At 46.1% G+C, this 22102-nt stretch overlaps 1 protein-coding gene across 3 annotated transcripts in view; it reads left to right on the top strand.

Moving 5' to 3' along the window:
- The window catches only part of tctn2 (tectonic family member 2), a 46472-nt gene extending 25192 nt beyond the window's left edge, over window positions 1–21280 (top strand). Inside the window, exons 8-18 of one of the 3 annotated variants that reach the window (XM_086011828.1) lie at window positions 1719–1860; window positions 3096–3233; window positions 4469–4618; window positions 4812–4895; window positions 5554–5637; window positions 9352–9469; window positions 10818–10924; window positions 13674–13827; window positions 14882–15025; window positions 16985–17073; window positions 20649–21280. In XM_086011828.1, the coding sequence (XP_085867954.1) occupies window positions 1719–1860; window positions 3096–3233; window positions 4469–4618; window positions 4812–4895; window positions 5554–5637; window positions 9352–9469; window positions 10818–10924; window positions 13674–13827; window positions 14882–15025; window positions 16985–17073; window positions 20649–20773 (1335 nt within the window). In that variant the 3' untranslated portion in view covers window positions 20774–21280. The remainder of the gene's footprint in view (window positions 1–1718; window positions 1861–3095; window positions 3234–4468; window positions 4619–4811; window positions 4896–5553; window positions 5638–9351; window positions 9470–10817; window positions 10925–13673; window positions 13828–14881; window positions 15026–16984; window positions 17074–20648) is intronic. The other 2 variants (XM_086011830.1, XM_086011829.1) reach the window with 2 other exon arrangements.
- The last annotated feature ends 822 nt before the right edge of the window (window positions 21281–22102 follow it).

The following is a 22102-nucleotide window of genomic DNA, read 5'->3' as shown; positions in this document are numbered from 1 at the left end:
CTTCTCCGACCAGCCCAAAGTGCTTCAGATCCAATGAAGTATTTTTTGAAGTGTAGTCCTTGTTATGTAGGCAAGCACCACATTCTGATTGTGCACAGCACAAAGGACATTTCAATTTACTACTGGAGGAATGTGGCTATGTTCACATGTTTGATGGGGTGGGTTGGTGGAGGTGTTTTTTTGAAAGGAATCGGGATGATGTACAATTTATTAAAATGGTTTTGTACAAGGCCACACTTTTTTTTGTTTTGATAAATGACTTTCCCTTTCCATCCCTGCCCCATTTAATTTCTCTTTTATCTTGCTGGTCGGGAGTGACCTCCTCTGAGACCACTGCCAGCACTGCTCCGAATCAGAGTGAGGGCAGGCCAGTGATAACTGTTGCTCTAATTTCCTTCCTCCTAAAGCCAAAGTGCCTCTGGTGCTTCTCCACTGCGGCATATGCAAAATTGAGCCATCAGCGCTGTGTGGTTTGTCAGTGTGAACCCATGTCCCACCAATTCTTTTCTCACCAGTTTTCTGCCTTTCCCATCTCTCATGATGGCATGGACTCCTTGCTGCTGTGTGGTTCTACAGATGCCAGTTCTCCCCTGGTACCGCACCCATTATTGATGTGTGAGCCTTGTCAGTGAGTGCCGGCACCAGGTATACAGGAGAGCCTGGTCTGGCGGAGTGGGTGGACGATGGAGACATGATAAACGATTGGGTATCATGGACGCTGTTCCACTGGGCTGACCGAGTAATTCATGAGCAACAAAATTGTGCATGAGATATGACCAGTGCACCAAGTGGGATATGAACACTTAATCAAATATTTTTTTTTGCCACGTTGGGCACATGAATAAAAAATAACTTTACGTGCAAACTGTATTGGCCTGTGGGTTGTCAATGGCGGCAGTGACTTCCTGGTGAAACTCTTTCTCACAATACAGATTGTTTACAGGTATGACAATCTCTGAAATACTTAAAGGCGATAATATCATGATTAGTGTAATAAGTTTTAATGTAATTACTTTACCTAGTTTTCTTTTGCCAACATTGCTCTTAAATACTTCATTTAAACTGTGTAGGTTTAAATGTGCATTCAGTGTTTTCTCATTCTCTCTGAAGGTTTAAAAAAAACTTATCAATTGCAAAACTCATTCCCTATTGCAGCTTAAGTGACAGATACAGCTGTGTGCATGTCACATCTGTCCCTATTACAGTACCTGAGAGCTGTCACAGCCTGGTCAACCTTCCTCGTTGCAGATGATCCCTGGTGGAGTTTGGCAGATTGCTGGCGCATTGCCCAATTAAGACATTTTTAAAGAGAACCTTTGGTGGAAAGCATCTTTTGAAATTCTTTATTAATTAAATAAACTATTTTATTCCATTTTAAAATGTGAATGGTAAAAACAAGTGTAACCTGGTACACACTACAAATGGCTATTTACTGCCACCAACTGGTCCATTTGGTGTATGTGCTCCACACGAGCCTCCTCCCACCCTACTTTATCTCGCCTATCAGCATATTCTCTTCAATTTCTAAAATATTAGATAATCAAGTAAGTAATATTGAGTTTCAGGTTTCCAATGATAACGTGTTTGTATCGTCAGTGATTGAGAAGTCAAAGGGAAAATGGCCCAAGAAATGTTTGTGAAGTGATGCTTTGTAAAACTGGATAAGGAAGAAAGCTGTTTCATCGATTTTAATTTTTATCTGTACGTTTGCGCTGTAGAGATCTTTGAGTGGCCAATGCTTGAGGAATGCACCTGTGGCTTACCTTGAAGATTTTGACACACACTGTGTAACTCCACTAACAGCTGCAGCTTGTACAGATACCTATGGAATTGGTGAACCTATCCAGAATGGCCAGGGAAGTACGTTCCACGTTTATTGGAAAGAAATGACACTGTTTGAGTAGAACCTTTTTTTGTTGCCTCACCTGAATAAATTGACGGGTTTTGATAGAGTAAATAGGAAGAAACTGTTTCCATCGATAGGAGGGTCGGTAACCAGAGGACACAGATTTAAGATCATTGGCAAAAGAGGCAGTGGGGAGATGAGAATCTTTTTACGCAGCGAGTTGTTGTGATCTGGAATGTGCTGCCTGAAAGGGCGGTGGAAGCAGATTCAATAGTAACTTTCAAAAGGGAAGTGGATATATTTGAAGGGGAAACATTTGCAGGGCTCTGGGGAAAGAGCAACGGATGTAAGACTAATAGGATAGCCTCTGTTTAGGGTATTATTCTTCCCTATCTTGGGGGTGGTGTAGGGTGGCGGGGGTGTGATTGGGGTTTCCTGGCTCGTGCTGATGCTAGCTGAGCAGGTCACTGAGTCTCCGACCTCTGACACAAAATCTGGTGCCGGAGATGTGCGGGAACAGCCCTAGGCAACTCTTTCTCTGCTTCCCCCCTGAACTCCCCCCCCCCCCCCCCCCCCCCCCCTGCAAGTTGTAACCACCTATCTTCCACATAGGGTTTTCCTAAGGCAGCACATCTGTAGTTGGGGTCTCCACATGTGGATAATTGTGGGTGTGTAACAGCAAACTACAACTTCGTGATGCAGGTCACGGCCACATCACACTTCTTTACTTATGTGACTATTTAAAAAAAAATAAAAAAAATACATAAAGCATTTTTGTTGGAATTGTACAGCCTTGCAATGTATTGAAGTTATTCTGCAGTGACAAAGTAACAAGTGGGTAGTAACAATACACTGAAGTTGGAAGGACAGCATGGTGCTAAATGAATACCCACAGGAACAGCTGGTGTGGGGAACGTTGTACTAGTTCAGTAAGGGAGTTGAGGCCTGTTTTTGGGACAAAGTAGAGGGTCATTTACTCTGCAATTTAACATGCACGATACCTGCCTGCTGTGATGAGTACACTGTTCACTCTCCTAAGCATGCGTGTCTTTTTAAAATTGTTTAAAAAAGTTACCATCTTCAAATTTAAGCAATGTTCATTGAAACGACTGCAAACTATGATTTTCTACTAAAGTAGCAAAGTTTAAAAGCTAAATAAAATGGATATGTTTATTTTAAATACAAGTGAAATGAAAGGTGTATGGAATGAGATTGCAGGAATAATCAGACTGCCTTTTCTTCCGTGCAGCTTTGATACCGACTTTCATAACTTACCAGAATGCCACAGACCTCAGCAATTTCATCACAGCAGCCTCTTCACCTTTAGGGTCAAGCCCTGAAAGTCAGTCCTTGTTTCCCGAGCAGCAGAATGTTACAGCTTCTTCAGGTATGAACTTCCGACCTGATGATTGTTGATTTTTTTTTTTTGCAATGTTTTAAATGAGTTTTCATCTCAGGTTGGCCATAATGAGCAACCCATTAACCACGTTGCTGAAATGTTGGAGTCCCGACTTTGATTCCCAGCTTTTGCTGAGATTTACATTTGGAATTCCCTGGAGGATGAAGTTGCCAGTTTTGCCTTGATCAGCTTGGGGGAAATAGGGAACCTGTGCAAGGGAGAGAGGCCCCACCGTGTACTTGCCTACCAAGGAGTGACATCCATGGTAACCCTAGACAGATGTGTGAAGCGCCAGATGAACTGGATCTCAATATCACACGATGGACTTGGTTGGAGAAGGCCCTTCAGCCCATTTAATCTCCTCTCATTTCCCAGAATACCAACCCTCCCGTCTTCCCATTACAGCATCTAGTATTTAACTGAGTCTGGTGTCTCTCCTCAACCACTCTTCCTGGTTCCAACTGTTGATCACCCTCTGTGTGAAGAAATACTTCCTGGTCTCTGCCCCAAACTTGCTCTTCATACCCTGACCCTGTGCCCTTCTGCTCTGGTGCATTTGAAAGTATTATTTTAGGTTTGCATTCTATGTCCCATTAAGTACCTCCATAAGGTCCCACTGAAATGTGTCTTTTTGAGGATGAAAATCTCCAACTTATCAAGTAGCTCCTCTTAGTTATTCCCCCTGACACCTGCGTTTAGCTTTGTTGCTCTCCTCTGCACTGGCACTCGGGTCTGAGTGCCTCCTTATTCTGTGGTGGCCAGACAATACACAATACTCCAGGTGCAGCCTGACCTGGGCTGTGTACAGTTTTGGCAGGAGCTCTGGAGATTTGACCTTGACGGACTTGCTTATTGCCACCTTGCACTGTTGGGAGACGGTGAGCAATGAGTCAGCTAACACTCTCTTGGCTACTTCTATTCCACCCACATGTGCCTCATGTTGTCTACTTCTCGATATGCAGTAATGTGCATTTGTCTGTAATAAATTTCATTTGCCACTAATCTGCCCAGGTGCAAACCATGTCCAGATCTCCTCCGAATGCTCCACTCTCCCCTTCAAGCTTGGTGCCATCTGCAAGGTTACAGTAGAACTGTAGAGGTTTATAGCATGGTAGGATCACCAGTCCCATCATGTATGCTGGCTCTTTGCTAGAACAATTCAAAACGAATCCACTGACCTGGGGTTAACTAGTGATGTGACTTGTTTGTTTTCTCCAATACAGAACTGGTTGATCAATCAGATCCCAAACTTGTAGCAGGAATGTGTGAAAACAGGATTTTGGGGGCTGAATATGTCTTCTTCTGGAAAGGAACTACGATATTTAATGTCACTTTGCTTGTCACAGTGGGGAATGTTCCCTTAGATTCACCAGGTAGGACATTCCTCCATCTGTTTGCAATAACTGTTGCACATGCAGTGATTTTGATCATAAATTTCTATTTGGTGATGTAGTGATTGCCAGTTTTACACTTGTCTTACTGATGGAATTTAACACCCGAGTACCCTGCAGTCTGTGTCTGCCTCATCTCCATCTTCATCTCAATCTCTAATGTCTTACTTTCCAGCTACTTTGACCCAAAGATTCAGTGTGATTTTCATCAACACAGTAAATGACCGTCTCCCCGATGTGGCTCAGTCTGGCAATCCAGGTGAGACTGCAGCTTATTGCATCTTCTTGCAGTACATTCTGGGAAAGTTTTATCAATGAAAGTTTGGGGTTTGTGTCTCCTACTTAAAAAGGTAAGTATTTAAACTAACAGCTGAGCAGGCATCTCGTGCTGAGGTTGATTACAGGTTCATTTCTGTTGATGAGGCAAGTTTGCAAAGTGACCTGGAGCTGGAAATTTACAAGCACCTGTCAATCTGCAAACTTCCCTCAGTAAAAGCGAAGTGATTAATCTGTAATTAACCTATTTAGACTGCTTCCTGTTGGGGTATATCTCAACAGCGACCTTTAAAGTTAGTTTAAATGTTACACCAGTGCTGTGGGCCCCAGGCTACCAATGAACAGCACTCCTCCGGTCCACCCCTTTTGCATTGCCTGAGGATTTCGGAGCTTTCCTGGGGGGTGGGGGGGGGACAGAGTTTGTTTTGCCCAGCAGTGTTTGCAGGTCTATCACAGACATGCACCTGAGGCGGAAGGGGACATTCCTACTGGGGAGTGGGACTAATTGGATAGCTCTTTCAAAAAGCCTGCACCTGCACGATAGCCCGAATGGCCTCCTTCTGTGCTGTATCATTCTATAATTCCATGTGTGACCGTCTGTAAAATGCACAGAAAGATGTAATGGTGTCTGTTGATTTCAGGTTACCAGACTGGCAAACCCGTTTTAGCTGCATTTGCAAATGGCACGACCTTACAGAAGGCTCCCTTAACTATATGGCAACCAGGTGATATATTTTCTTGTGGACGTTAGAATAACAATTTCTTTTCACCCGTTTCATCTCCAGAGGAGTGGGCGCAGGAAAACAAATGGGTCAAGCACTGCACTATAAATTCTGATACTGTTGCTTCCCTTCTGTCAGTTGATGGACAGTCTTCCTGTCAAATAGAAACAAGAGGAGTTCAAATACATGTAAGGAGGTAAAATGAAGAAAGAGGAAGCTAGAAATGTTCAAAATGGGCACCAGACTTAACTTCTGTGCTGAGGTAATCATCAGCTGAGGGAAATTTCCCATCAGTTGTAGTCCAAAGATTGCAATTTTCTTATTCCTGACTAGATTTCACTTTATCCTCCTATAAGTTATTTGTCCTGAGATATAAAAATGTGACACTAAGTTTGTGCACTATTACACCACGCTGTCCACACACACTGTGCACTATTACACCACGCTGTCCTCACACACTGCACTATTACACCATGTCCTCACACACTGTGCACTATTACACCACGCTGTCCTCACACACTGTGCACGATTACACCACGCTGTCCTCACACTGTGCACTATTACACCACGCTGTCCACACACACTGTGCACTATTACACCACGCTGTCCTCACACACTGTGCACTATTACACCACGCTGTCCACACACACTGTGCACTATTACACCACGCTGTCCTCACACACTGTGCACTATTACACCACGCTGTCCTCACACACTGTGCACTATTACACCACGCTGTCCTCACACACTGTGCACTATTACACCACGCTGTCCTCACACACTGTGCACTATTACACCACGCTGTCCTCACACACTGTGCACTATTACACCACGCTGTCCTCACACACTGTGCACTATTACACCACGCTGTCCTCACACACTGCACTATTACACCACGCTGTCCTCACACACTGTGCACTATTACACCACGCTGTCCACACACACTGTGCACTATTACACCACGCTGTCCACACACACTGTGCACTATTACACCACGCTGTCCACACACACTGTGCACTATTACACCACGCTGTCCACACACACTGTGCACTATTACACCACGCTGTCCACACACACTGTGCACTATTACACCACGCTGTCCTCACACACTGTGCACTATTACACCACACTGTCCTCACACTGTGCACAATTACACCACACTGTGCACTATTACACCACGCTGTCTTCACACACTGTGCACTATTACACCATGCTGTCCTCACACACTGTGCACGATTACACCACGCTGTCCTCACACACTGTGCACTATTACACCACGCTGTCCTCGCACACTGTGCACTATTCCACCATGCTGTCCTCACACACTGTGCACTATTACACCATGCTGTCCTCACACTGTGCACTATTACACCATGCTGTCCTCACACACTGTGCACTATTACACCATGTCCTCACACACTGTGCACTATTACACCACGCTGTCCTCACACACTGTGCACTATTACACCACGCTGTCCTCACACACTGTGCACTATTACACCGTGCTGTCCTCACACACTGTGCACTATTACACCGTGCTGTCCTCACACACTGTGCACTATTACACCGTGCTGTCCTCACACACTGTGCACTATTACACAATGCTGTCCTCACACACTGTGCACTATTACACCACGCTGTCCTCACACACTGTGCACTATTACACCATGTCCTCACACACTGTGCACTATTACACCACGCTGTCCTCGCACACTGTGCACTATTACACCACGCTGTCCTTGCACACTGTGCACTATTACACCACGCTGTCCTCGCACACTGTGCACTATTCCACCATGCTGTCCTCACACACTGTGCACTATTACACCACGCTGTCCTCACACAGTGCACGATTACACCACGCTGTCCTCACACACTGTGCACTATTACACCACGCTGTCCTCACACTGTGCACTATTACACCACGCTGTCCTCACACACTGTGCACTATTACACCATGCTGTCCTCACACACTGTGCACTATTACACCATGTCCTCACACACTGTGCACTATTACACCGTGCTGTCCTCACACACTGTGCACTATTACACCACGCTGTCCTCACACACTGCACTATTACACCACGCTGTCCTCACACAGTGCACTATTACACCACGCTGTCCTCACACACTGCACTATTACACCACGCTGTCCTCGCACACTGTGCACTATTCCACCATGCTGTCCTCACACACTGTGCACTATTACACCATGCTGTCCTCACACAGTGCACGATTACACCACGCTGTCCTCACACACTGTGCAGTATTACACCACGCTGTCCTCACACTGTGCACTATTACACCACGCTGTCCTCACACACTGTGCACTATTACACAATGCTGTCCTCACACACTGTGCACTATTACACAATGCTGTCCTCACACACTGTGCACTATTACACCATGCTGTCCTCACACGCTGTGCACTATTACACCATGCTGTCCTCGCACACTGTGCACTATTACACCATGCTGTCTTCACACACTGTGCACTATTACTCCACGCTGTCCTCACACTGTGCACATTTACACCACGCTGTCCTCACACACTGTGCACTATTACACCATATCCTCACACACTGCACTATTACTCCACGCTGTCCTCACACACTGCACTATTACTCCACGCTGTCCTCACACACTGTGCACTATTACACCACGCTGTCCTCACACACTGTGCACTATTACACCATGCTGTCCTCACACACTGTGCACTATTACACCATGCTGTCCTCACACACTGCACTATTACACCATACTGTCCTCGCACACTGTGCACTATTACACCATGCTGTCTTCACACACTGTGCACTATTACTCCACGCTGTCCTCACACACTGTGCACTATTACACCACGCTGTCCTCACACACTGTGCACTATTACACCACGCTGTCCTCACACACTGTGCACTATTACACCACGCTGTCCTCACACACTGTGCACTATTACACCACGCTGTCCTCACACACTGTGCACTATTACACCACGCTGTCCTCACACACTGTGCACTATTACACCATGCTGTTCTCACACACTGCACTATTACACCATGCTGTCCTCGCACACTGTGCACTATTACACCACGCTGTCCTCACACACTGTGCACTATTACACCACGCTGTCCTCACACACTGTGCACTATTACACCACGCTGTCCTCACACACTGTGCACTATTACACCACGCTGTCCTCACACACTGTGCACTATTACACCATGCTGTTCTCACACACTGCACTATTACACCAGGCTGTCCTCGCACACTGTGCACTATTACACCATGCTGTCTTCGCACACTGTGCACTATTACTCCACGCTGTCCTCGCACACTGTGCACTATTACACCACGCTGTCCTCACACACTGTGCACTATTACACGCTGTCCTCACACACTGTGCACTATTACACCATGCTGTCAGCTCATGTCACTTGTTTTGTCGCTGCTTGAGCACTGAAGTAGGTGTGATTACAGTTTCTGGAGATCCGATTGTCAGGTATCCTGACTAGAAGAGGCGGCTCAATTAGAGCATCTCCTGGCCGTACTGGTGTTGAGGTGAGCAGGACTGGCCTCCATCCCACTCTGGCTCAGTACGGATCAGGACCCATGTCCAAAGGGGATTTAACCGCATTAGCAAAATGACGGTAACTTTAATGAAATTAAATTTCTGCTTGTATGTTTTCTTAAGAAACATTTTCATCCCGTTTTGTTTTGTAGTTGGAAATGGGTTGTGCTCATTAGCCCAGACAAGATCAGTGTTGTTTGGAGAAGACTCTACCTCTGGCTGCCTCTTGAGGCTCAGCATTGACAATTTTGAAAACTGTACTGATCTCAGGTGTGTAACCTGACCATTTATGATGCTCTTAAACATTAAACATCAACATTTATTGGCTGGAAGCCTAGAGTACCTGTGGAATCTGCAGGCTGTGTCACTCAGTTTGCCACAGTGACAGTGTCCGTCTACAGTTCAGTCTTGCTGTTTGAAAAAGAACCCTGTAATTGATTAAACCGTACATGTTGTGTCTAAGTGATGAATTAAGTCGCTTCTGAAAGTGAAAATGGAGGAGCCAGGACAGGTAAGATGATGGTACCACAGTGTGGTGGAACATGAGTGCTACACATCACTGAGTTACTAAGACCGGCTGTACAGCTGTGGGTTGGGACTAATTGAATAGCTCTTTCAAAGAGCTGCCACAGGCACGATGGCCCAAATGGCCTCCTTCTGTGCTGTACGATTCTATGGAATTGTAATTTGTTTAACGTAGTTCACAAACTGTCTTTCGTTCATAGTTACTTGTAGTTTTCTCCCCTACCGTCCCCCTGTTGTCTCCTCTGCTTTCCATCTCGGACAGGCCATGGTTTCAACCTTTGTAATACAAATAAAAAGAAATGCACAGCAGTTCTGCTATTGTCTGAAGAGAGGAGACGGGTTAATGTTTCAAGCATAGGCCAGTTGTTGGAATATTCTGTTCTGTTCTGCACCTGAAGTGTTAACCAATCTTTTCAAATGCTGCACTATATTCCCAGCACCTTTTGTCCTTATGTCATGTTCATTTTGCTTGACAGAGTGTGTTCTGTATAACTTTTTTCTCGTTCCTTTCTCGGATGAGCGCTCTTCTCTCCCCACCCCGAGTGAATCTAGTGAGTCTGAATGACGATTGAGGCTCAGTTACCGAGAGTCCACTGCTTTGCTGTAACAGGTATTCCTTTGAATTAAGCCGAGTCTATACCAATGTTCCCTATAAGCTGCGTGGCCGTGCAGCTGTCTGGGGCTCCCGCACAGCCGGCTCACCGGCTTTTAAATGCAAAATTTTGATTTTGGAAAAAAAAATTAGAGGGAGCATTGGTCTATGCTAAAACTACAACATCGAACTGCTACTAAAGTTTAGGGTAAGTTGGGACCTGATTTTCCAAAAGTGGTGTGAAACTCTCCGGCGGGTGTGCTGTTACATCACTGGGAGTGGAATTTCAGTGCTTTGTTACCACAAGGTTCATAAAGTCTCCAGGGGCACCTTGGATCACTTGGACTTGGCTGGGACCAACACGGCAGCTATAGAGAACACTGCCACCCATATAAATACGGTGTCACAGTGTCACTAATGACACGGCATCGGTTCCAGTGCCCACCTTTCTGTATGTGTTTGCTGGAAATGAAATATTTATGTTCTTCTGCTTTATGGCAGGTCAATTGTTCATGAAAACCTTCTGAACCTTGTGCCAGCAAATTATGTAGCAAGGAGAGGCAATTCAAAGCCTACTGATCTGTCGGAATGGGTGCCATTATTCAAAGGTATGTTTTTCCTTGCAGCTGAAGTGTAGCATTTGGTACATTTATTTACTAAATAACTTCATAACATGCTGTATAAAACATAGAGCAAATTCCTATTTAATTACCCTCCAAATACCATAAGCAATGATCTAAATCCAAGGTCATGTAGAAGGATGGAGTTTGTATTTATAGTGTACGTCCTCACGATGTCCCAAAGTGTTTCACAGCCAATTCCTTGCTTTTGAAGTGCAGTCACTGTTCTGTAGGCAAATGCAGCTGCCAATTTCCCCACAGCAAGGTCCCACAGACAGCAATGAGATGAATGTCCAGTTAATCTGCTTCAGTTGAGGGAGAAATGTTGGCCAGGACACCAGAACTGGCTGCTCTTTGATTAGTGAGATCTTCTGCATCCACCTGAACAGAGAGGTGGGGCCTCGGGTTTAACATCTCATCCAAAGGGAGGCAGCTCTGACAATGCAGCACTCTTTCAGTACTGCACCTAGAAGGGATGTTTTCCAGATCTGTCTTTTACACCGTGTGTATTTCACCATTTCCCTGCGCTGTGTAGAGAGGGCCTCGGGCCCCCTGATGGTGGCTTGTTGGCTTTTGTTCACAAATTTGCTCTTCCTCTTTCCGACTGAAGCGAACAGGTTTACTGTCAGGTGGAAGGCAGATTCTCACATCACTGCATCGCCCCCGTTTTTCATCATATGATGTGTGTGTTGAACTGGAAAGATTCTAGTGCTCAATGCTTGCAGCGTGGGCTATTGGAATCCAGAAAATCTACCATCAAAAGTGGAAGGTGCTTGCTCGCTGGTGGCACTCTTAACCTTCAGTCAGAAGGCTGTGAATTCAAGCCCCACTTGAGTACATAATCTGGGTTGACATTTCAATGCAGTACTAAGGGAGAGCTGCACTGTCTGAGGCACTGTCTTTCAATGATGCATTAAGCAGAGTCCCCAGTTCCTGTTCAAGTGGACATAAACAATGCCATGGTTCTATTGAAGAACAGGGAGTACTCTCTGTGCCTTGGCCAGCATTTCTCCCTCAAACATCTCCACCAAAAACAGATTGCCCAGTTGTGTATCTCATTTGCTGTCTGTGGGACCTTCCTGTGTGTAAATTATCTGCAGCGTTTGTCTATAGAACAACAATGCCTACACTTCAAAAGCAATTCATTGGTTGTTTAGCACTTAGGAATGCCTCGAGGGCATGATCAAGTGCTACATAAATTCAAGCTCTTTATATTCTAGGGCTATACGCAAGATCCTTTGGTTTTCCAAAATTCTATAGATTCTGGAACGGTTCCTGCAGATTGGAGGATAACAAATGTAACCCCGCTATTTAAGAAAGGAGGGAGAGAGAAAATGGGAAATTACAGACCTGTTAGCCTCACGTCAGTAGTTGGGAAAATGCTGGAATCTATTATAAAGGGTGCAATAACTGGGCACTTAGAAACTAATAGTAAGATTGGGCAGAGTCAACATGGATTTATGAAAGGGAAATCCTATTGGAGTTCTTTGAGGATGTAACTAGTGGAGTAGACAAAGGGGAACCGGTAGATGTGGTGTATTTGGATTTTCAGAAGACCTTCGATAAGAAGTTGGCGAACAAAATTAGGGCACATGGAATTGGGGGGTAATATACTAGCACGGATTGAGAATTGGTTAACAGACAGAAAACAAAGAGTAGGGATAAACGGGTCTTTTTCAGGGTGGCAGGCTGTGACTAATGGGGTACTGCAAGGATTGGTGCTTGGGCCCCAGCTATTCACAATCTATATCAATGATTTGGATGAGGGGACTAAATGTAACATTTCCAAATTTGCTGATGACACAAAGCTAGGTGGCAGTGTCAGTTGTGAAGAGGCTTCAAGGGGATCTCGACAGGCTCAGTGAGTGGGCAAGAACATGGCAGATGGAATATAATGTGGATAAATGTGAAGTTATCCACTTTGGTAGAAAAAACAGAAAGGCAAGTATTTCCTAAATGGTGAAAGATTGGGGAATGTAGATGCTCAAAGGGACCTGGGTGTCCTTGTACATGAGTCACTGAAAGTGAATGTGCAGGTGCAGCAAGCCATTAGGAAGGCAAATGGTATGCTAGCCTTCATTACAAGAGGATTTGAGTACAGGAGTAAAGAAGTCTTACTCCAATTATATAGGGCCTTGGTGAGTCCACACCTGGAGTACTGTGTACAATTTTGGTCTCCTTACATAGAGGGAGTGCAACAAAGGTTCACGAGATTGATTCCTGGGATGGCAGGACTGTCGTATGAGAAGAGATTGAGTAAACTAGGCCTGTATTCTCTCTTGAATTCAGAAGAATGAGAGGGGATCTCATTGAAGCATACAAAATTATTACAGGGCTTGATAGGGTGGATGCTGGGAGAATGTTTCCCTTGGCTGGGGAGTCTAAAACCAGGGGTCACAGCCTCAGGATAAAGGGTAGACCATTCAGGACTGAGATGAGAAGAAATTTCTTCACACAGAGGGTGGTGAATCTTTGGAATTCTCTACCCCAGAGGGCTGTGGAGGCTCAGTCATTGGGTATATTCAAAACAGAAGTCGATAGATTTCTGACTAGTAAGGGCATCAAGGGATATGGCGATAGGGCCGGTGAATGGAGTTGAGGTAGAAGATCAGCCATGATCTTATTGAATGGCAGAGCAGGCTCGAAGGGCCGAATGGCCTACTCCTGCTCCTATTTCTTATGTTCTTATGTAAATTGGTCAAGAACTCCTACACTAATTCATGTGTTTTTTTTAAAGATATAAATGCAGTTCCATTTATTAGTTCAATTGAAGATAAGTTAAGAGGATTCTGCAGGGAGATTCCTGCCAACTTGAACATTCGGTTCCTTACAGCGGTCGTTGGTGCAATTGAAGGAGTGCCACAACGAGAGATACTTGGAGCTGAAGTTAAGTAAGAAGATGAGCATTGCAATTGCATTGGCTATTTGGCATCTCTCAAAATAAATACTCTCTTAGGATTTAAATGCTATAAAGGAACTAATTTTTAACATACAGCAAATAAATTGCACGCGGATCAGTTCTGATTAATTAATAAAGGAAAGGTTTTCCCAATTATAATGGGAATGCTTGCATTTTTGGCTGGGGGATGGGGTGCTACAAGAAAAAGTAATTGGAATTTAAAGAGCTTCTCTCCACCAGAAGTGGGAACCTGTGGGAATTCTTCATAAACTACAGATTCACCTCCTATCCCTATCTCATTGCATGGGGGTGGGGAAACATTACACTAGGCAATGGATTTTCAACTCTGTCCATTTCTGCTCGTAACTCAATGTTTCTGTCTCTGCTCCTTCAGCAGTCTCTGCTCCCGCTGCCGTTTCACTCGAGTCTCAGTTTTTGCCACCTTAGTCCTCCTGAGAGCTTTCCCCATCTATCACATCCTCCTCTCTTCATATCTCTGATTGTCATTCAAAGACTGAACCAAGTAAATCAATGAGAATAAAGGGAGAATGAATGAAAGAAGGAAATTAAAATGTGGTGGAAATTAAACAGAAAAAGCAAATAGCACAGTCAGGAAAGCAAAATTAAAATAAAACTCGGCCGATAGCTCTTTGGCAATGCTTGTCCTCTGCTCGGAATCTTCCCACAGAGGCTGAGATCAGTAGCTCAGCATCTGAGGATAGTGGGCTTGAGCCCTACTGCTGTGTGGTGAATTGTGGCAGTACTGCACAATAGGAGGCCATCTGGCGCATCGTGCATGTGCCGGCTCTTTGAAAGAGCTCTCCGATTAATCCCACACCCACTCGCTCTTTCCCCACAGCCCTGCAGATTTTTCCTTTTCAAGTATTTATCCAATTCCCTTTTGAAAATTACTATTGAATCTGCTTCCACCGCCCTTTCAGGCAGCGCATTCCAGATCACAACAACTCGCTGCGTAAAAGAACATTTCTCCTCAGCTCCTCTCCATCTCCTATTTAAACAAGTAGGGTGAATGGATTTGTCTTCAGTTTTTCCACAGTGACCTGGCGCATCCAGTGTGGGGGAGGAAATACAGCCGCCTGTGGGACCAATTCCCTTCTTCAGTCCTTTTCGGTCAGCACATCAGTTCAGTTTATACAAATACCAGCCCAGCCTGAGCCAATGGAAACCAGGTAGAAGAAACTGCAGCATGAATTCTATCAAATAATGTCAAATGTTCTTGTATGGAAATAATAATAAGTCTTTCATTACGAACCAAAATGACACAAACTTCCAATGAGAGGCACAGTGGTGGTCCCAACATGTCGGACCATGGCTGGTATAATGGGAGCTTGCACCTGCAGGTTCCCCACGTACAGCTGCTAACTCTGGTTGGCTATATTCCTGGAGGCGTCATCACATGACTTCCTGCCTCCATCTGTCCCGCCCCCGCCATTGGCCACCTGACACCTCCATCCTCGCGGCGCCACGCCTTTCCAACCCGACAGACTCTTCATTACCCGATTGGACAAATTTTGCCCATCAGTCAAACAGCCTTTTGTCCCATCTCTGATATTTTTATAACTAAAGTGTTCAAAGAATTATTTTTTTAATTGTCCCTATGATTTTCTACTGGGTTTACTCGCAGCAGTGACCTGGAGATTAATCTTTAATTACTGGAGACTCCAAGCCAATCCTGGAGGGTTGGTAACCCCTGTCCGTACATGGTGATTTCCAAATCTCCACTGTCTGTTGGGCAGGTGCTGAGCAGCAGCAAGCTGCCTCCTCATAGTAAGGAAGGAAGATAAGAACATAAGAAATAGGAGCAGGAGTCTGCCACAGGGCCCCTGGAGCCGGCTCCGCCGCAGGGCCCCTGGAGCCTGCTCCGCCACTCAATAAGATCATGGCTGATCTTCTACCGCAACTCCACTTTCCCGCCCGATCCCATATCCCTTGATTCCCCCTAGAGTCCAAAAATCTATCGATCTCAGCCTTGAATATACTCAACGATTCAGCACCCACATCCCTCTGGGGCAGAGAATTCCAAAGATTCACAACCCTCTGAGTGAAGAAATTTTTCCTCATCTTGGTCCTAAATGGCTGACCCCTTATTCTGAGACATGTCTGCTGGCTGTTGATCACTAGGTGGATACAGGTGTGGGAGGCCATTTGGCCCATCTTAGCTCGTAGATCAGAATTTTTTTTTAAATGCCTTACTTTCCTTTCACCCCATCCCAATCATATCTGATTGTTCTGTGAACGAATTTGTGGGTCATTCTGTAGCACGTCTGGGAACAGGTCATTTCCCCACAGACTCAGCCAGGAAATTCATGGCACGACAAGACCTCCAGAGTGGAGTGAAATAATGTAAAACTATAGATAATAAATAATAAACCAATAAATCCAATGGGGAATTCAGGAGAAACTTCTTTACCCAGAGAGTGGTGAGAATGTGGAACTCGCTACTACAGGGAATGGTTGAGGTGAATAGTATCGATGTATTTAAGGGGAAGCTGGATAAACACATGAGGGAGAAGGGAATAGAAGGATATGCTGATAGGGTGAGACGAAGAGGGGTGGGAGGAGGCTCGTGTGGAGCATAAACACCGAATGGACCAGTTGGGCTGAATGGCCTGTTTCTGTGCTGTAAATACTATAAGATTAAAATCACTTCTGTGTGTTTCTGACGTATTTCAAATTAAGCTAAACCCCTCTGGCTGAAGGGTAAATGTCTGCAATGCTGCGATAGAAAACACACACAGGCCCCCAAGGCCTGGGTCTGAGGCCTACCAAACACTGAGTCAGGCAGTCTCAGCCAGACAACTGGACCCTGTCGCACTGGGTTGGGGAAGGACGTAGGTCAGAATTCCTGCTCCGGAGCGCCACACAGAAATTTCCGTCTGCAGTGGTTTGGTGAGAATGACCCATGAACACTTGGCCTCTTGTGCAGGAACTAGTGGGCTGTGCCTCAACCAGGGAGGGGAAATATGGGAAGGATTTATTGGGAGAGGGAAAATGTTAAAACCCAATGGAAAAACTTTAAAGAGCCAGGCAATTCTGATTTTTTTTTTGTAAAATGAGCATACTCCCAACTAGCTGGATTCCTGACTTATTGTGATTGAACATCAGTGTGAAATAATTTTGTTGGCTAGTTTCCAGATTAATTACGTTGAATACGACTGCTCTCGAAATGACGTTTGTTGGCCTGAGCTTGCTTACCCATTGACCAGACGTTACACAGGTAAGGAGGTTGTATTGATCCTAAAGTTCACTTCTTCAACCTGCTTCCCGTGGCTTGTGTAGTAGCTGCACTGGGCATGGTTAGTACATTAAAGAATAAAAAAAAGAAAGACTTGCATTCACAGCCAATGAAGTACTTTTGAAGTGTAGTCACTGTTTTAATGTAGGAAGGTCCCACAAACAGCAAATGAGATACATGACCAGGTAAATCTGCCCCTCACAGTCCTATGCCTACCATAGCCCTGAACCCCTGGTCTCTCACTGCAGTTTCATCTATTTTTTTTCCATCTCCCCTCACCACACCCCAGCTTCTCTAAGCTCATTTCATCTGTGAAACCGATCTCGACCCCATTTCTACTAAACTCCAGATCATCCAACTTCCCTTCCTCACCCCCATTTTTTTCTGGCATTGGAAATCGTTTCCTCTCTCCGAGCACTGTCCCCCTGCTTTTCAAAACCACTGTTATCATCCCTCTCCTTGAAACAAAACCCACCCTCAATCTCTCTCTCTCTCCGTTAATGACCATCCCGTCTCCAATCTCCTTTTCCTCTCCCAAGTTCCTTGAATGTCTTGTCATTCTCCAGATCCCTCCACTGCCTCTTGTGCTGTCAGACTGCTTGTCCATTATCCTTGGATGAACCTTAACTGACTCGACCTAAACATTGGAAAGACCAATCTTTGGCCTCTGCCACAAACTCCACTCCATCACCACCAACTCCATTCCCCTCCTCACCCACTGTCACAGGCTGTCACCCACTGTCACAGGCTGAACCAGACTGTGCAACTTTGACCCCGAGCTGAGCTTCTGATCCCATATGGTCACCATCATTTCCACCACTAAGATTGCTGACATCAGCCTATCTGCTGTTGAAACTCTCATCCAATGCCTTTGTCACTGCCAGACTCAACTATTCCAATGCTCCTGGCTGGCCCCTCATCTATATATATAAAAGAGCTCTTCTGTCTGTCTGTCCCGATGTCTGTCTGTCTGTCCGTCCGTTCTCTATACGTTTGAAAGTTACAGAGCGTACCGACGCGCGCGTCGCCTCAAAAGAAAGCTTGCGATTCCAGACCGGTCATAGGCGTATTTACGTTTCGGCCGGACATAAATCCCACCCGCGGTATCCCAAAAACGTTCAGCGTTCCGCTCATTAGCATCTCATTAGCGACCGTGTGACGTCGAGGTCCACCAATCGGACGGCGGGTTCCTTCCTACAGTTGAGTGTCGAGTGACTCGACGATTGACCAATCCTACGCTTCGGTGACCTGACCGGTCGACCAATCGGTGCGTGTGTGGGCGGGCCTTATCCTTCTGAACCGAGGTGAGTGGCCGCCATCTTGATTTCTCACAATTTTTTCCCCCACACTTTCTGTGTGTTAGGGAACTAAGGTAAATATTTTAATGATGTGTTAGGGAATTAAATAACAATTTAATGGGGGGGGGGGAGAGCCTCGGGAAATCGCAGGGGGGGGGGGGAGAGCCTCGGGAAATCGCGGGGGGGGGGAGGAGAGCCTCGGGAAATCGCGGGGGGGGGTGGAGAAGAGCCTCGGGAAATCGTGGGGGGGAGGGGAAGAGCCTCGGGAAATCGCGGGGGGGGGGCGAGCCTCGGGAAATCGCGGGGCGCTCGCGCCGCCCGCACTGACCGCGCTCGCGCCGCCCGCACTGACCGCGCTCGCGCCGCCCGCCCGCCCACAGCGGCCGTCCATCAGCCGCGCGATACGCGGGGGACCTCGGCTCCGGACCTCGGGCGCTCGGCAGGGGGAGGGGCCGGAGAGAGGGACAGAGGGGAGTGGGGGAGGCGAGGGAGGGATAGGACAGGGAGAGGGAGAGGACATGACAGGGAGAGGGGGGACACACAGGGGCAGGGAGACCAAACGCCCCAAAATTGCCCACTGACCGCGCATGCGCCGCCCGCCCGCCCACAGCGGCCGTCCATCAGCCGCGCCATACGCGGGGGACCTCAGCTCCGGACCTCAGGCGCTAGGCAGGGGGAGGGGTTGGAGAGAGGGACAGAGGGGAGTGGGGGAGCGGGGGTGGGGGTGGGCGAGGGGAGGGAGGGATAGGACAGGGAGAGGACATGACAGGGAGAGGGGGGACACACAGGGGCAGGGAGACCAAGCGCCCCAAAATTGCCCTCGCAATGCGGGGCTCCCCAGCTAGTCCTCTATAAACAGCAACTCATCCAAATCTCTGCTACCTGCATCCTATCCCACAACAAGTCACAATCGCCCCACCATGCATGACCTCTGACCTGCATTGGCTCCTGTCCCCAACACCTTAAATCACTCTGTAGCCTCACCCCTCCCCAATCTCTGTAACCTCCTCCAGTCCTACAAACCCCCCCCCCCCCCCAACTCCCCATTCCTCTGACTTTAATCTCTTGTGCACCCCCCCCCCCCCCCTTCTCTTTGCCCCACGTTTAGTGACAGTGCCTTTTGTTCCCTAGATCCTGCTTTCTGGAAATCCCTTCCTAAACCCCTCTGCCTTTCCACCTCCCTCCCTTTCTTTAAGCTCCTTCGTAAAATCCACCCCTTTGACAAAGCACCTTCCTACTTTTTCTTTGGCTGGGTGTTGATTTTCGGCACTCCTCTGAAGCACTGGGATATTTTTCTGCTTTAATGGCTCTGTATCACTGCAAGTTTCTGTTGTATTAGAGCTGGCAAGGCAGACCAGTGGCTGACGTGACTGAGCTCTGGGAGGTGGGTACTCTGCAGCCCCTGGTTATCGGGTCACCTGAACTTAATATCTGGCCTCGAGCGCACCTGTGTGTTGTAGGAATCGAGGGGTCTGCCACAGCATCCCAGGAGTCCGGAAGATTTGCCTGTCACCCGATTTCTGTATTTATTAACTTGCTACTAATTATTTTCCTTGCTGTAAAGGAGCAAATGTTTTCTGCAATTATAGTACTGTTTCCTTTTGGGTAACTGACGCTATCTTTCACAAAGAATAATGAACTTGCATTTGTATAGTGCCTTATCACATCCTCCGGATTTCCCAAAGTGCTTCCAGCCATTGGATTATTTTCAAAGTGTAGTCACTGTTATGTAGGCAAACACGGCAGCCAATGGTGTGCACAGTAAGATCCCACAAACAGTAAATGATTAACCAGATAATCTGTTTAGTGATGGTCTTTGAGGAAGGAATATGGGTGAGGAGCCCATGAGAACACCTTGCCCTTCAAATAGTGACAACGGTGTCTTAATGTCCACCGGAGAGGGCAGACGGGGCCTCGGTTTAACATTTTATCCAAAAGATGCACTCCTGACAGTGCAGCACTCAGTCAGTACTGCGCTGAAGTGTCAGCCTGGATTAGGGGGCTTGGTTTAGAACAGGAAGCCCACAGGATTGTGTCAGTATTTCTGAGAGTGTGTTACTATTTGCTAGGGCCTCTCGCACAGAATTTGAAAACCTGTATGTTAAGATGCAGATGTTTTTATTTGCTTTTAAACGATAAAAGTGCAGGCTCAAGTTGACTTCTGACATGTATTCATAACAGGAAAAGTTGCACCTCCTCTTAAAGGGATCAAACATATAAAAGTCCAATGTAACTTGTGATTTCTGTGTCCTTTACCAGGTGAAACATACTCGCAAACAATTGCTCAGGGAATGTTGCTGGTGTTCCTCTTCCTGGTGACCGCAGTGTTGGGAGGCCCCTGGAGCAAAATCCGCAAAGCTTGGAATAACGCCACCTTTTATTAGACTATGCAGTAAATGCATCCCACAAACATTTCATTGCGTTCTGTTTACTCCTTTTTATTCAATAACTTGTGGTACAGAAAGGTTCACCAGACACAGGGGACTAGGAAGGCCATTTAACTCATCCATGCAGTCCCTCCCTGCCTTCTTCCCAACACCCAGCTGATTCTTAAATGGTTCCAAGGTTTTTGCTTCTGTTGTTCTACGGGGTGATCGCTCCTTTGGTGAAGACCATTCTGGTGTGAGTCTTAAAGTTGCCTTTTGCCAGGATTGTTGATTTTTTACATTTTTCATTATACTGTGTACTATATAAGCTTGCAGCTTTAAAATATCTGCTTGCATCTGTTCTGATCATTTGACAATTATGTATATATAGAATGCAACATTTCAGTAACTTTAATACTAACTTTGTAAATAATAGATTTTACTACATATTTATGTAGGAGTTGTGTTGAGGTGCAAGTGAATATGTAAAACCCGATTTTTGAATAAATTTTATTTTATACTTAATTTTGGGCAGTGCATGGCATTTTGGGTCTATGCACTATCTTCACGTCTCCAGACGCACTAACTTTGGTATGCCCTAGCAAGTTAAAAAATCAGACTGACCCATGGTGATGGAAGCTCACAGCCGATGGAAGGGGAATTCCGTTTTGGGTCCTGAGTGAATTAAAGCTGTGTATCTCTACTTTTTTTTGGAAATGGAGTGACTAAAAAGGGCTGTGTGCACATTTACGAAGCTTTATCAACAGTACAATTCGTGTGTTGTACTTTATAAGCTTGCTGGACCTACATAATGAATGTGCCTTGAAAGGGACACTGTTAAGATTGCCAGGGGAGGGAGATGAGACAGGACAACTGTACATCATCTGAGACAGCTGTGCCATCTGATTTGAACAAACAACTCTGTGAATGCGGCATCTCTAATACACTGACTGGGCAAAACTACCCAAATAACTGCAGGCAGTTTTTAATTATTTTGTTGTAAATTCCCGCCCCCCAAATTGCCTCAGACACTGGAACTTCCATCTCTCTCTCTCAACTGATTCTCCCAAAACCGACACTGTTGTCTCCTTCACCTTATCCTGTGTTCCGACTCCTCCCTCTCCCACTGCTGATCTGTGTACAGCTGGGAATCTTAAATTGTCATGTCAAAGCAGGAAATCATTTAAACTTCCACAACAACAATAACTTGCATTTATATACACACACAGAACACAGAAACCCCACAGTGCAGATAGAGGCCATTTCGGCCCATCGAGCCTGCACCGACACATATCCCACCCGATCCCCATAACCCCTACACCAACACATATCCCACCCTATCCCTGT

The sequence above is a fragment of the Somniosus microcephalus genome, chromosome 19 (genome assembly GCF_052327205.1).
Source record: "Somniosus microcephalus isolate GS21.2 chromosome 19, FLI_Smic_1.0, whole genome shotgun sequence".
In the NCBI taxonomy this organism is placed as follows: Eukaryota; Metazoa; Chordata; class Chondrichthyes; order Squaliformes; family Somniosidae; genus Somniosus; species Somniosus microcephalus.
Note: the sequence above shows the minus strand (reverse complement) of the source record. Positions and strands in the feature narration are given on the sequence as shown.